This window comes from Lasiodiplodia theobromae (genome assembly GCF_012971845.1).
Source record: "Lasiodiplodia theobromae strain AM2As chromosome Unknown scaffold_2, whole genome shotgun sequence".
Classification (NCBI taxonomy): domain Eukaryota; kingdom Fungi; phylum Ascomycota; class Dothideomycetes; order Botryosphaeriales; family Botryosphaeriaceae; genus Lasiodiplodia; species Lasiodiplodia theobromae.
This window is the reverse complement of record NW_023336495.1, coordinates 977,113-991,061: the sequence shown is the minus strand read 5'-3', so window position 1 is coordinate 991,061 and position 13,949 is coordinate 977,113. Positions and strand designations below refer to the sequence as shown.

At 54.5% G+C, this 13,949-nt stretch overlaps 5 protein-coding genes across 5 annotated transcripts; 3 read left to right on the top strand and 2 right to left on the bottom strand.

Moving 5' to 3' along the window:
• Positions 1-197: 197 nt before the first annotated feature.
• Positions 198-1,566, top strand: LTHEOB_826 (WD repeat containing protein; the record flags this gene model as incomplete). The annotated part of the gene is made up of 2 exons (XM_035517717.1): positions 198-559; positions 648-1,566. The coding sequence occupies 2 exons, from the start codon at positions 198-200 to the stop codon at positions 1,564-1,566; spliced, it is 1,281 nt and encodes a 426-aa protein (XP_035369585.1).
• A 4,199-nt stretch (positions 1,567-5,765) lies between these two features.
• LTHEOB_825 (uncharacterized protein) lies at positions 5,766-6,623 on the top strand (the record flags this gene model as incomplete). Its single annotated transcript, XM_035517706.1, has 1 exon — positions 5,766-6,623. The coding sequence occupies one exon, from the start codon at positions 5,766-5,768 to the stop codon at positions 6,621-6,623; it is 858 nt and encodes a 285-aa protein (XP_035369584.1).
• A 1,894-nt stretch (positions 6,624-8,517) lies between these two features.
• On the bottom strand, positions 8,518-10,551 carry LTHEOB_824 (Sugar transporter; the record flags this gene model as incomplete). The annotated part of the gene is made up of 7 exons (XM_035517695.1): positions 8,518-8,725; positions 8,785-8,891; positions 8,949-9,140; positions 9,193-9,398; positions 9,450-9,544; positions 9,597-10,290; positions 10,344-10,551. 7 exons carry the CDS (start codon positions 10,549-10,551, stop codon positions 8,518-8,520), a joined length of 1,710 nt encoding a protein of 569 aa, XP_035369583.1.
• A 1,392-nt stretch (positions 10,552-11,943) lies between these two features.
• Positions 11,944-12,829, top strand: LTHEOB_823 (Reverse transcriptase from transposon x-element; the record flags this gene model as incomplete). Its single annotated transcript, XM_035517684.1, has 2 exons — positions 11,944-12,604; positions 12,657-12,829. The coding sequence occupies 2 exons, from the start codon at positions 11,944-11,946 to the stop codon at positions 12,827-12,829; spliced, it is 834 nt and encodes a 277-aa protein (XP_035369582.1).
• A 453-nt stretch (positions 12,830-13,282) lies between these two features.
• Positions 13,283-13,792, bottom strand: LTHEOB_822 (Zinc finger c2h2-type protein; the record flags this gene model as incomplete). The annotated part of the gene is made up of 1 exon (XM_035517673.1): positions 13,283-13,792. One exon carries the CDS (start codon positions 13,790-13,792, stop codon positions 13,283-13,285), a length of 510 nt encoding a protein of 169 aa, XP_035369581.1.
• Between the last annotated feature and the right edge of the window lie 157 nt (positions 13,793-13,949).

Genomic DNA, 13,949 nt, shown 5'->3' with positions numbered 1-13,949 from the left:
TTGCTGATGATTTGCGCCTTACCGTTTTGCATGGCCTACAGCGGCTAGGCCCAGGGCCGCAGCTCGTTGATTGGTCGGCGTCAACGACAGCTCCTTCACGTTTCTTTTCCAAAAGCTCGGAGCTTTGCCGACCTGCCATTTCCTCACCCTTCGGCCGCGCAGCAGCTGGGGAAAGGAAAAAGGAAAAACAATCCAAGATGTTCGACACGATCTGCAACCTGCCCCTCAGCTCCGACCTCTTCGCGCAGGCGATCCACCCCACGGAACCGCTCGTCGCTGTCGGTCTGTCAGCGGGTCACGTCCAGACGTTCCGCCTGCCGCCCGTCGCAACGTCAGACGACGACAACAGCTCGGTCCAGGACGCCTCCGCCGCGAGCGAGAATGGCTTCGGGCAGATTGAGACGGCGTGGCGCACGCGGCGGCACAAGGGCAGCTGCCGCAGCCTGGCCTACAGCGTCGACGGCGAGGCGCTGTACTCTGCCGGCACCGACGGCCTGGTCAAGGCCGCGAGCAGCGAGACGGGCCAGGTGCTGAGCAAGATCAATGTCCCGCGCATTGGGTACGTTCGGGCTCTCTACCTCCCTCCAAAATTGCCCAATTGGGCGGTTTCCCGCTTCACGGTCATGCTGACGAAGTCGATTGAGCAGCAACAACAATGATGCCATTGACCCTCCTTCGCTCCTCCACGTCCTCTCCCCGCAGACGCTCCTCCTCGCGACTGACTCGTCGCCGCTCCACCTGTTCGACCTGCGCGAGGACCACACCTTCCCTTCGCTGCGCGCGTCAGCGACGCACCACCCGCACGACGACTACATCTCGAGCCTGACGCCGATGCCGCCGTCGGCGGCCAGCACGTCGGGCTTCAGCAAGCAGTGGGTGACGACGGGCGGGTCGACGCTGGCGGTGACGGACCTGCGGCGCGGCGTGCTGGTGCGCAGCGAGGACCAGGAAGAAGAGCTGCTGTCGTCCCTGTTCGTCGGCGGCCTGGCCAAGAAGGGCTCGTCGGTCGGCGAGAAGATCCTGGTCGGCGGCTCGGGCGGCGTGCTGACGCTGTGGGAGCGCGGCGTGTGGGACGATCAGGACGAGCGCGTCACGGTCGATCGTGGTCCAGGCGGCGGCGAGAGCTTGGATGTCATGGCTATGCTGCCGGACGGCGTGGGCCCGGGTGGCAAGGTCGTTGCGGTGGGCTTGGGCCATGGCCTTGTGCGCTTCGTGCGTATCGGCGCGAACAGGGTTATTGGCGAGATCAGCCACGATGAGACGGGCGAGGGCGTCGTCGCGCTGGGATTCGACGTGGGAGGAAGGTTGATCACGGGCGGCGGTCAGGTCGTCAAGGTCTGGCATGAGGGCTACGGTGGTACTGGAGAGGATGATGTGGATGATGCGACGGAGGGCGCAAAGAGGTCGCTGGATAGCGATGGCGACGACGACGACAGTGATGACGACAGCGACGCGGACAGCAGCGAGGATGAGGGTAGGAAACGCAGGAAGAAGAGGAAGAGGTCCAAGGGCAAGGATAAGAGCGGCGGCAAGCCCGTCGTGCAGAAGTTCACAGGCTTGGATTAGCGCACGGCATACTTCTGGATGGTCACCTCCCAAAAAAACAAAAGTTATTGGCTTACGGTGGAGCATAGCCTATGCCACTTGCTTACTCTGCACATAAAAATAATACCCCTGTACACAGCAATGGATGACTAGAACTGATATTGGTGCTTGACGGCTGTCTATGTGAGCCTGGGAGATCACGGCTTACTCTGAGTTAGACGTGTCTTCGTCGTGGGATATCACGATTGTTCGACTCTTCATGATCCAAGGTGATGCGGAGGAAGCGGACGCCTCCCATTTCTTCGGCGTTTCTAGCGTCCGTTTGAGAAGGATCTGATAATCTTGGTCGTTCCGTCCTTCGGGTCCTGACAGAGCCCGGGATTCTCTTTCGCGATCGCGCAGGTAAAACCACTACTTCGGATACTAAAGCGTCGACAGCTCGGCATGTGTTTCTGCTCTTGTCTGGGTTTGGACGTTCAAAGCACTGAAGTGACGGAGAAGAAAAGGAACACCGGTAGCAGCAAGGCAACTTATGCATAGCGTCAGGCATGCCGGAATTTCGTTCTACTATTAGAGAGAGAAGCTGAATGACCAAAATGTAGCCCTAGCCAGATTCGAACAGAGTGTCTTTCGAATTGGCAAAAAAGAATACATCTGATTATCACCGTAGGATGGCAATAATACCGCAGGACCGTCCGAGGACTCCATTGGAATTACATCAGATATGATCAGCGCTCGCTTTTTAACTTAATATACCCCCCAAAAATGCGTTTGATAGAACAGTAAGCACTCCGCCTACAAGATACCATCACAATAGAAACTTCGTTATTCAAGAAATACTGTCGCTAGTTATTCCAGCAAAGAACTATCTTCTACGACAATTGCTTTAAAAGTAAATTCTCTACTCTTGCGCCGAAGCGTCCTTGATTAAACAGCTTTACTTCGAGATATATTTAGAGGTTGTGCCTTCCATAGTAAGTTACTACCACTCTTGGAGGATACACAGGCGGCTTCTTCGCAGCTATAGCTTATTGCTCGCGTCCGTTTCGATCTCCTTTCCTCTCGTCAACTTCACCCTTCCAACAGTACCTTTCCGCCCATAGTTACCATAGTGAGTATCTCTAATGCCCTCAGAAAGGATTGAAACCATAGACAGTATTCGCCATACAAGCCCGCCCGCCACAACCCTAAGATCTACGTGTAAGAAGGCAATATGCGCCGGATCTCGAGGTATTTTCGATACTAAAGCTATGCTGTAGCCATAGTACGTGCCGCACACTGTGGCGCATCTATCGAGAGGTGATGAGTTAACGGAAAGTAGTATCCAGCGCGCTATTTGCGTAGAAAGCTAATAGAATAGCTTTTGCAGGGTGAACGTGGCCCACCGCAACGCCCGTCGTTGTTAATACTATGCTTGCGGCGCCGCTATCTTATTCAATTACACGGATGATTACTTTTCAGCGTATTATAAGCTCGTTTATCCACCTCGCTGCTTATCTACAACAAATCCGCCATGGCATTGCTTTCTAAGGCTCGTAATTAACAGGTGAAGAACTCTATGATGCCGGATACCTTCCTTTAGTGGTCTTCCTTGACAGGGTTGGAAAATGAAAGACCTTCTTAAAGCTCGATTACTAGCACACTCGTGTCTGAGCATTTTATGTAGCGTGGCCGACTCACTGAGAGCCACCGGATGGGCAACCAGAGAGAACATCCCCCAGCGCGGTAGACCGAAGTTGAGCTAGTTTTCTGAGCAGGCGAACATCCGGGCAGAGTCTCTTGATGGTGATTAGGACGTCTTTGTAGGACAACAGGACCTCCACCACGAGGCCCATCGGCGGCTTTAACGGTGCTACTGCTGCTGTGGTGATGGCTGTGCTGGCGGCGCAATAACAGGGGGCTTTGACCGCGAGAATGGCCGTAGCAAAGGAATCAGGTGGCGGCAGGGCGGTCGATTGTGGGAAACATGGATACTGAACTTGAAAATGTTGAACTTAGAGAAGTTGAGGTAATGTAGGCCGGGGCCAAGAGATTAGAATTATGCTGAGAGCGATAGACTGTGAGCTCGGTGTAGCGACGGAGATCTCAACAACCTTCAACGCGTTCTGAATGTTGCAGCCATCTGCGACCAACTCGGCGGCGGTGGAGCCTGAGATGTACAGCTAGGGCCCGGTCAACCCGTCGACACGCTGGCTGGCCTATCGCAATTGCCATTATATTAGGTGCAGGCGATGAGCAATATAATAAACCATGTAGCCAGGGGATTGGCGACGAAGGCATATGAGAACGAGACCAAGCGGCCGTGTAAGAAGAAGGAGCTGGAGGATGGAGAGGCGAACACAAGCGAGGACGCATAGTCTACTGCGGCTTCGTGGATGGTGTCCATTCATGTCCGCGCAGGTCATTGTAGATGGATCGCAGGCGAGAGCGGATAGACCCGAGAAAGAGCATAGAAGGCGTAATGGCAGTAGCGGGGAGGTAGAGGACAAAAAAGGCGCGCTGCTACAATAGCCACGTATGTCGCATGAGATCTGGGCCAACAGGCGGTTGAAAAGGCCAACAAAAAGGTTAAAGCTCAGATTGGATTCGAACCGAGTATCTCAAAAAGATGAGGTCCACACTGATTTTCGCGTGGTACCCATTCGTATCCTGCGATCACCCGCTCGGGCACGAATGCCTTAATCGGTAGTTACAGCCTAACGTGGACCTCTTCATGGATTCCAATAATCTCGCTGTAGAGCATTATATACCCGCCCTCATCGCCCACCACTAAGGCTGTTAGCAGGCAACCAACATGAGATATCGTACCCATGCCGTAAAAGTGATGAATAACATGTGCCTCGATCGATCATAATATCTGTTTTATACTATTCGGCCTAAGGATCTTCGCCTGACTTCATTTCTAGATAGTAAGTCGCATTGGCATGTTGCCGGCCTCACTTCACTTTCTCTAGATTCTTTCTCGCGCCTTCCAAATCAAGCATGCCAAGAGCTTTCCCTCTTCGGCGCCTCCACCACACCTTCCACCACGCCCTAGCTCTCGTCCTCCCCGCTGCCTACTTTTGTCTTGCGCCTGCGCCTGCGTCTGCCATCTGCCAGCTGCCATCCCGCCTTCTTCTTTCCGTCTCGCGCCTGCCTCGCGCTGTTGGCAGGTGTGATCGTCAAGGGAGTTATTTAGCGCTTTCTCTCGGGTAGCTCAATACATCACCCGTTCACCTCCTTAGCATTCGCGCATCAGCCCAGCCGCACAGCGCCCACCTCGCGCCTGCTCCTACTCCTCCATCGCCGCCTCACCATGTCGGAGCTCGTGGGCTTCGACGGCTTTTAAGGTATAGGTAATGACCTCGAGAATGGCCGAGGAGGCGGCGGGAGGTAGTCGGTGGTGGTGACCGGCGTAATTAATAAGATAATCACGGCTAAAAAGGCATAGACAAGCAGTGAAATCAAGTCGAAACGTTCTTGCTCGAAATGCCAGATTGAAAGAGATTAAGAAATATAGCGTTTACGATACGTCCGCCAAAGTGTCATGCGAGGCGGGAAAGGTGGGAGAAGGCACTCAAAACATATCCTCAAGCATGTCGAATTCCCAATATATTTACTCCAGAGGCTGAATGACTAACCAAAAAAGCGGCCCCAGCCAGATTCGAACAAAGTGTCTTTCGATTTGCCAAAAAGAACCTGCTTATCACCGTAGGATGGCAATGAGTCCGCTGGGCCGTCCGAAGACCCCATTGGGCTCGCAGCAGGTTATAGGATGGACGTTCGCTTTGTAATTTTATATACACCTCAAAACGTCCCTCTGCAGAACAACGAGCATCCTGCTCATAATGTACCACCATACCACCGTACCACATAACAACCTACGCCTGTTATGATGCTTGATAGTGATTCAACTGTACCAGCCACTCCAGCGGCTAGAAAATGATTTTCTTCTCGCAGCCACTGCCCGGAGAACAGTGCCGCATTCTCACTTCTGCTATCTCACTTCGGCCGCCTCACTTCGAGATATATCTGTCGGTCGCGACTCCCATCTTGGGTCACTGCCATTTCCAGAAGGCACACAGGCGGCCCATCCGCAGCCATGTACTTTACTACTTCTGCGACACCATGCTCAAGATCTTTGCGCCATCACCATCCTCCCATCGCAGCGCGCCCGTTTTCGTTGTCTGCCGCCCTCGTTGCCATTGCGCCTGCCTGTTCCCTCCCGCGCCCTTGCGAATATGAGCGCGCCTGCAGATTTTGGTCCCTTCGCGGGCAAGGTCATTATCGAAGCGGACCGAAAAAACAAACACCAAGCCGCGAAAGACTATGCGGCAGCCGCGTCCGCGCCCGCGACCGCCCCGCCCGCCTCCAGCTCCCTCCTCTTTGGCGCCCGTCTCGTCTCCTTTTCGGATGGCTCCGCCGCCCCGCGCGCCGATGACCTGTCGCAACGGACGCGGTGGACCAGCGCGTCGGCTGTCTGGCGCGTCAGCCCGACCGATGAGTTCGCCCAGCGGGGCTGGCCCTCGCCGTACATCCCGGGCTCCGCCGCCGCCGAGCTGTTCGCAGATGGCTGCAACCTGCTCAACGCGTTGGAGGTGGTTGAGGGTATCCTCAACCCCTCCCCTAAGGACCAGGAGTATGCCGCTGCTGTCGCCGCTGCCTTCGGCACCACCACCACCACCACCAACTCCGCGCCGCCGCCGCCGCCGCCTGGTTCCTTTGCTGCGGCCGTCCTCGCCGCCAATGCCTCCTCCACCGCCACCACCACAGAAGCAGCAGCACCAGACCCGCCAACAACCCCCGTGGTGGAGGTCCTGTCGGACTGTAAGAACGTCTTGGCCATAATCAGGGATCTCCGCCCGGGTGGCCGCCTGCCCAAGAAGCTCGACGTCGACCTGCTGCGCTGGGTGTTCTCTCTGGCTGCCCGCCTGACGGCGCTCGGCGTCCTGGTTGTCCTGCGGTGGACGCCCGGCCACGTGGGTGTCCCTGGCAATGAATTGGCCGACAGCGTCGCCAGAGCGCACCGCCCCGACGTCATCGACCCGGGTCGCTTCCCGCCTGCCCGCAGCAAGAGGAGGAAGAGGGGGAGTGGATAGTTCAGGGGAGAGGGTGGTGTGGTGTGCCGTCTTTTGTTTTTCTTCTTCTTTTTTTTTTTGGTGTTCGAGCGGGTTTACGGACGGATGTGGACTTTTGGTCTTCTGGGAGGGACCTTTTTTTCTTTTCTGTAGCTGCTCTTGAGCCGCCGTATGGCAGGGCTAATACTCATGTTTCACGCACAGCCCAGGATGGGTAAGTTGGCATACCCAGGACCTCGATGTACCTCTTGCGGACGAACGGCAACAGCGCCAGCTGTCGATTAATGCAAACGGTGATGGCTTGATGGACTTATGAACCGCGTGGATGAAGGCTGTTGGAGGACTTTGGTAAGTTGCCACTCCCAATTGGTGTCACTAACAAGCAACAGATTTGAAATTCGAGATATTTAAACATCAGGCAAGTTCGAACGCAAGCAATAACTCATACTTTCATCGGATAGACTCTTCACGGTGACAGCTTTTTCTACGCATTACGATTTGAGGGAATGCCTGCCTCACACTGCAAACACTTCAACACCATACGCGCTATGACATGCTCAGCAAGAGTAAAATTATATCAAAATGTATGTAAAACATGGAAACATTTGAGGAACTGCGTTATTGTCGATATTGTTACTGCGTCATTCGATAACTCGCAGCTGGAGCAGCATCTGGTCTCTGGCACGGCAGATATCCAGCATGGACAGCTTGCGCCGCGCAGCAGAAAAAGAATAGAGAGAAACTCATAATGATCGGATAATGGTGATTGGAATGTAAAGAATAAGTTCAATAAAATGATTGTCTATTCTTAAAATTGACACTGGGAGCAGAAGCGTAGAAAAGACCCGGCTGGACAACAACCACAGTGTATAGTGCGCAATAGCTGCAGAATGGAAGACTCTGCATAGTGTGTCCTTCCACTATGTGATTTTCTGGTAAGTAGCAGAGCTGGCATCGAAGTGTTTTATACGGTGATCTAGAATGACCCGCCACACATGCATCACGAGTGAGCCCTGACAAACCTTTATCACATGGGCACACTGCCCAGCTCACACCCATGCAAAACAGGCCGCTCTATCATCATCCCGCAGCAATCAGCTGCAATCCTAGCCGCACCCCACGTGCCTGCCCTCTCGCATATCCGCCCACCCACCGGACTGGCTGACCGGCTGACTGACTGACCCACTAACCGACACGCGTGCAGGAAGAAAAAAGCTTAGCCACCGCCAAGGGCTGATCCGCACAGGCAAATTCAGCCGGCGGCCGATCATTCCACACCCAACCCAAGCCCGGCCCACCGGAGAGCGGGAGAGAGCGAGAGAGCCGGTTGGTCGGGTGTGTGTGTGTGTGTGTGTGTGTGAGCGGCGGTTATGCACGCGCCGCCGCACGGGTTCTTTCCCTTGCAGGTGCTGCTGCGGGTGAAGTGCTGCCCATCCGGCGGAGCTACATAATTCAGCGTCTTCTCTCTTCGCCGGTATCGGTTGTTCGAAGCACACCGCAAGGAAATGGGAAGCGGGCAGGCGAGCTGGTTTAAGAATCGACTACGCATACTGCTCGTTGCTGAGGATTCAGGAGCGGAAGAACTGGCTTTGGTCGGTGTGGATGTGATTTGTTGGCTCGATTCTACGTTTACGTATTCGTATTCGATAGGTAACTGGTGAGCTGCATCATAATTATGAAATGGCGCTCAGCATCATTTTGTTCTGCGAAGTACAGGGCACTTCAAAAGGCTACCCTCAGAAACGCGGCGTTATGCCATATTATTCCACAAGTCGCATTTGTTCATCAACTTTGACCTTTGATGCGATCAAATTTGACCTTCGATTACCACTTCCTTCCTACGCCAATTTACGTTGGACATTAGATCGCCTGTCTCGGCAATTCAGACCCTGTGCTTCCACGATTATGCACCTACTCAAACAGTGTGCTCAGTCTTCTCAGGCAGCACCTCAGTCTTCTCCGCATGGCTGACCGAGCCCTGCCGGACCAGCTCCTCGAGGCCGACTTCGCGGTTGACCTCCCTCATGCGCTCCCTATCCGCCTCCGCAGTGCCCTGGCTTCCAAACAGAATGTCCATCTCCTCGAGCGTCAGGTTCTTGGTTTCGGGGACGACAAGCCAGATGCTGCACAAGAGTTAGCCGAGTGCGTCACTGCATGGGTAAGGACATGCTGGGAGACTTACAAGATCGCACCACCGAAGGTCAAGAGACCGAAGAAGATGTACGTGCCATAGGTTATGCCGGTGAGCATGTCTGGTGTGACTTGCCCAACGATGAAGTTGTTCATCCACTAGTTAAATGGTTAGCGGCCTAATATAGGCTCATGAAAGCATGGGAAGACACATACGTTCGAACTCGCGCCAAGAGAAATACCGTACGGGCGGTTGGACAAAGGCCAGACTTCGGCAATCAAGATCCATGCGCAAGGACCCCATGAGTATCCGAAATGGATGACAAACAGCCAGACCATGACGACGGCTGCCCAGCCAGCGGCTTGGTGAGTTTCCCATTGGTCCTGATTTTTGGCGACGATGACAGCCTAAGGGATATTAGCGTATGATCAGACTCGGCAACTCCAAGGGAGAACAAACAATAATGAAGTGGCAGATGGCCATGCCCAGAGCCCCGACAATGAGGACGGGTTTGCGACCAAGCTTATCGACATACATGACCGCTGGAATCGTGGCGATGAACATGACAATGCCTACGACACCAGTGGCCAGAAGTGAAACAGCGTTGGACGACATGCCGAGCTTGTTGAAGATCTGAGGAGCGTAGTAGAGGATTGCGTTGATACCTGTAGCGATTAGTGCCAATTTTTCTAATTGTTTAGGAGATGATAGCGTACCAGTCCACTGCTGGAAGAACATGGTCACGGTAGCGACGATCACGCGGCGGAACATTGGCATTGTCTTGAAAAGAGAGCCGATGGCGACCCATTGGCTGGTTCTGTCAGCGCTGGAGATTGAGAGTCAAATTATGAGAGTGGACTTACAGCTTGAAGGTATTCCATGCGGTGGGCTCGGACAGATGAGGAAACTTTTCCGCCAAAGTCTTCTTTTCAAATAGCGACTGAGCTCGGATCTCTGCAAACTCGAGCTCGATGAGTTCATGGTCTTGCGAGAGGTTACGCAAGCTAGCCAAAACGGAACGGGCCTCGGTTTCTCGTCCATGATGGATCAGCCAACGTGGGGAGAAAGGCATGAAAAGCATGCCACAGCCGAGGATCACAGCAGGAACCAGCTGCAGAGAAAGTGGCAGCAACCATGCAGTGTTGTGCTGGCCCTCACCAGTTCCACCAATGTAGTTGCATCCGTAGTCAATCCAGAAAGAAATCATAATGCCTAGCGTGATGGACAGCTGTTGTAGACCGACGAGGGCACCGCGAACTTCAGGAGGAGCGATCTCTGCGTTGTACATTGGCACGATCATGGACAAGGAACCGACACCGATTCCAGTGATGAAACGCCCGCCGAGAATAGAGTGATGGATCCCTCCGGCAGCGGCGGTAGTTTGGATGACGACGCCGATGATGAATATGGCAACGTTGATCAGGATGGCGTATTTCCGGGAGAGAATCTCTGCGAGAAAGCTGCTGTAGAGAGCACCGAACCAAGCGCCAAGTTCAAGAATACTGGTGAGCCAGCCCATGCGCGTCGAGTGTTCGTCACCGGTCCATTCAGGAAGTGCTTCCGTGGTGTTAGTTTGATCCTGGTAACTATCTGCGGGGAAAAAAGCTTACTTCTATCAAATGAACTCATGGTCAGGACGCCACTGAACACTCCCTGGTTGTAACCATAAAGAAGGCCTCCGAGACAGGCAAAGCAGGCAATTCCGAAGACCTTGAGGTTCTTCACCAACGCGAGAGGTCCAGCAGTTCCAGACAGCTCCTGGCGACGGGCCAGGGCGGCCGAGTCAAACTGCGACGCAGAACCACCACCCACAGCCATGATGGCAGCGGTGTGTGCAACGATGCGAAGATGCTGTCGGGAGAAATCAAGAGAAGCACTCGCAGGGCGAGCACCAGACTCTGAGAAATGAAGCGAGAATGTGCGGCAGAGCTACCCCGGCAGTTAGGGTCTGCGTCTGACACGCATTTTATACATGCGCGCGATTCCGAGCCCCATCTTCGGGCTTGCAGAGGTGCAGACGCGTTGGATGGGCATCCCGGTCGCACTCACGTGGCGGATAAAGTGGCCGGTTAAAATGAATGGTAAGCTGGGAGAGCTTAGACGGGAAAAGAGTCGACGGACGAATGAAACACGCGACCGAGCCGTCGAGGGTCGTCATTTGCTGAGCCTAACACCGGAGGCTGATGCGGGGCTGCAGGCTTTTGCCGGAATCCTGCGCTGGGTCGGCGGGCGCTTCGAGTCGTTCGATGCATCTGCGAGAGCGGTGTTGTGTCGTCGGAGATGAGAGCGCAATCGCCGAGCGAGCCCGCCCGTTTCCCCGCGGGGAAGGAACAACCCCAGCTCCCGAAAAGGGAAACCACCAACGTCAGTGAACGATGCTGGAATCCATCAGAGCACCGCGCAGCGAGCAGTATCCATTTTCTGCGCCAGCATTGTGGTTTGTTGAATCCACCGCATGAAGGGCAATGCGTCTGTAATTTGTCGCAAATTTATTCGGATGAAAACTTCACCTCCGAGAGACTTGCGCACCGTTACTGGAGAAAGGCATGTAGACTTCTCAGCCGTAATCATTGGTAATTCTCTTGACTGTAGCATAATTGAGTCACACATATGCTCAACTGGCAAAAGGAAGTCCGTTTTCGCCGTTTTCGTCTGGATGCGAGCTTCAATTGAAGACAGCGAAGGCACCATCACTTCAAAATGTAGCCCCATACCGATGATATATGCAGAATTGTACGTTGGTAACCCTTGACCGATCTATGTAACATCATGCAACTGGGCTATATATATGAATTCAGTCACCGCTTCGGACAGGCAACAGCTGGATGGCTTGTCTGCCACCCAGTCGTGAAGCCAAAACTGGTCAAGATGCGGCCGAGTCATCCCAAGTCTAGACATTCCATTCTGGGCGTTCGAATTTATGTGTAGAGATGATATCGAGGTGTTGAGATGGAAAATCACCCAAAAGAAGGCGGGAAATGCGCTGGCGGTGCGCGGAAGCACTTCAAAATATCACATGTGAAACGGCGTTATGAAGAGCTCAATTCAGCTCTGATAAAACTGCGCTAGCGGCTCGCTTAGCCTGCGCACAGACGCACTCTGCTGAGCGCTGTGGGTATAAGATCTGAAGCCATTGCACCTCGATCGCTGCTCTCACCACGTCCGCTTCCTCATCCAAAACCACACATTTCCAAGACCCATACAATCACAATGGCTACCAACATCAGCCTCAAGCGCTTCCATCAGCACGTCGACGCCGGTCGCATCATCTTCAGCGACAACATCATGGAGGCCCGTTTCGAGGACTCCAAGAACGAGCCGCACCGCAAGGTCCTCTGGACTGACGCGTCGTTCGCGAACCGCAAGACCGGCCCCGCAGTCGGCATCGCCATCGTCTGGAAGCAAGACTTCACCGAGGAGCTGCAGAAGCAGGCGGATCCGGGTGAGCAGGAGTGGGTGGAGGAGTCTCGCGCCAGCAGCTTGTCGATGAGCTCGGGTAGTGGCGAGCAGGAGGCCGCTTTCGACGCACTGGAGAAGGGCGAGCAGCTGTTTGCGCCAGGCATGACGGGCGACATCCTCGTCTACACGGACGCTGAGATCGAGGGCTTCCGAAGCCCTGATTCGCGCGGCGGCTGGCTCAACCCGGCCGGAAACTTCGCCACCAGGGCCGCCATCCGCGCCGTACACCTCGCCGAAAAGGGCTTCACCGTCGAGTTCAAGGCCTGTGCCGGCCACGGAGGCATCCTCGGCAACGAGCTTGCCGACTACTGGGCCAGGCAGGCCATCAACCTGGACGTGCCGAGGAATAGTGATCTGCAGAGCTGGCTACGCGCCAAACGGGCGGCGGAGGACCGCGATAAGCGCAGGACGAGTAAGTCTTCGAGTAAAACACTGTGAGAGAACTGAGATAACTGCGATCACAGCTCTTACAGAACTTGCACACCAGGCTCGGGACAGGGAGGAGCAGGCGCGCGTCGACGCCGCCAACGCGAGATGGAACCAGACTGCCGGCACCACCGCCGCCGCCGAGCGCACCCAGGAGGAGATCGACGCCGACTACGCGGAGTTCGAGCAGTGGTTGGCCCAGGACGAATGAATCAGTCAGTCACCGGTGCGCACCAACATCATCATCACACTTGGGGGAGAGGTGGGAACGAGGAAAGCGGCTTTGGGCTGGCAAGAGGGGGGACACCAGCGAACGGCTCACACTTCTACGCAGTGCTGGTGACTAGTAGCCCCGAGCTCTGTGAAGCACAATGTGCCGCAGAAGCCATGGCGGGTGAAGCTAAGACGAGCCGACCACTCTTCATATAGACATACCTAGATAGAGTTGATACGTATGGGGGCTTCATCTACAAATCTATAGCTTGCAATCACTTTTAGTCTTGTTGGCTGCGCCCAAGTTACTCTGAGCATGACTGTGCTTGAACTTGTCCAACGAGAACCGAACAGTAGCATGGGCAGTCCCAAGATGATATTATCAATTACTTCCAACGAGAATAAAACCAAAAAGAAATCATACAATGACCTAAACAAACCCGCTGAAACACTAGGCCTGTCTATTACGCAATGAGTACCCTGTAGTGCTCCGAGTTGGTCCTGATTCCGGACTTGGCGACCCGCTCCTAGCACCCCTTCCTTTCCCCGTCACGCGCTGAACCTTTTTGACACCCAGCTTCTCATCAGCGCTTTTGATATTCGTCTTCTTCGCAGCAGGTGACGCCGAGGTCTCTGTCGACGGAGCAGCTTTCGTAGCGGGCTCGGAAGCAACCTCGATCGTCACCGTCTTCTTGATACCAGTCGGCTCCTTGGACTTTCTACTCTCCTCGCTGCTCTTCCTCTTCCTAGGCTGCTCGACGTACTCCTCAGAGTCCTCTCCGTCGACCCTTGCCGTCTTGCTAGGGCGGTACGTTCCGTCTACGTCACTGCCGTGCTTTCGCTTCTTGCTCAATCTCTTCGCTTGCTCGAGCTCCTTGATGATAGCCTGTGTCAGCTCTTTGTCTTCGTCATCATCGCCTTCGTCGGCGGTAGGCTTGTAGGTTTCACTCGAGAAGGACATCCTCCGAGACCTCGTTTTCCTTGGTGTCGGTGTCGGTGTCTTTTTCTTTATGGTTTCCTTCACCCTTTCCGGCTCGTGGATAGTAGGTCGCGCTCCCAATTCAATACTGTCGTCGTCACTTTCAGCAACAGGCCTGTAAGGCTTTTCCGATATTGAT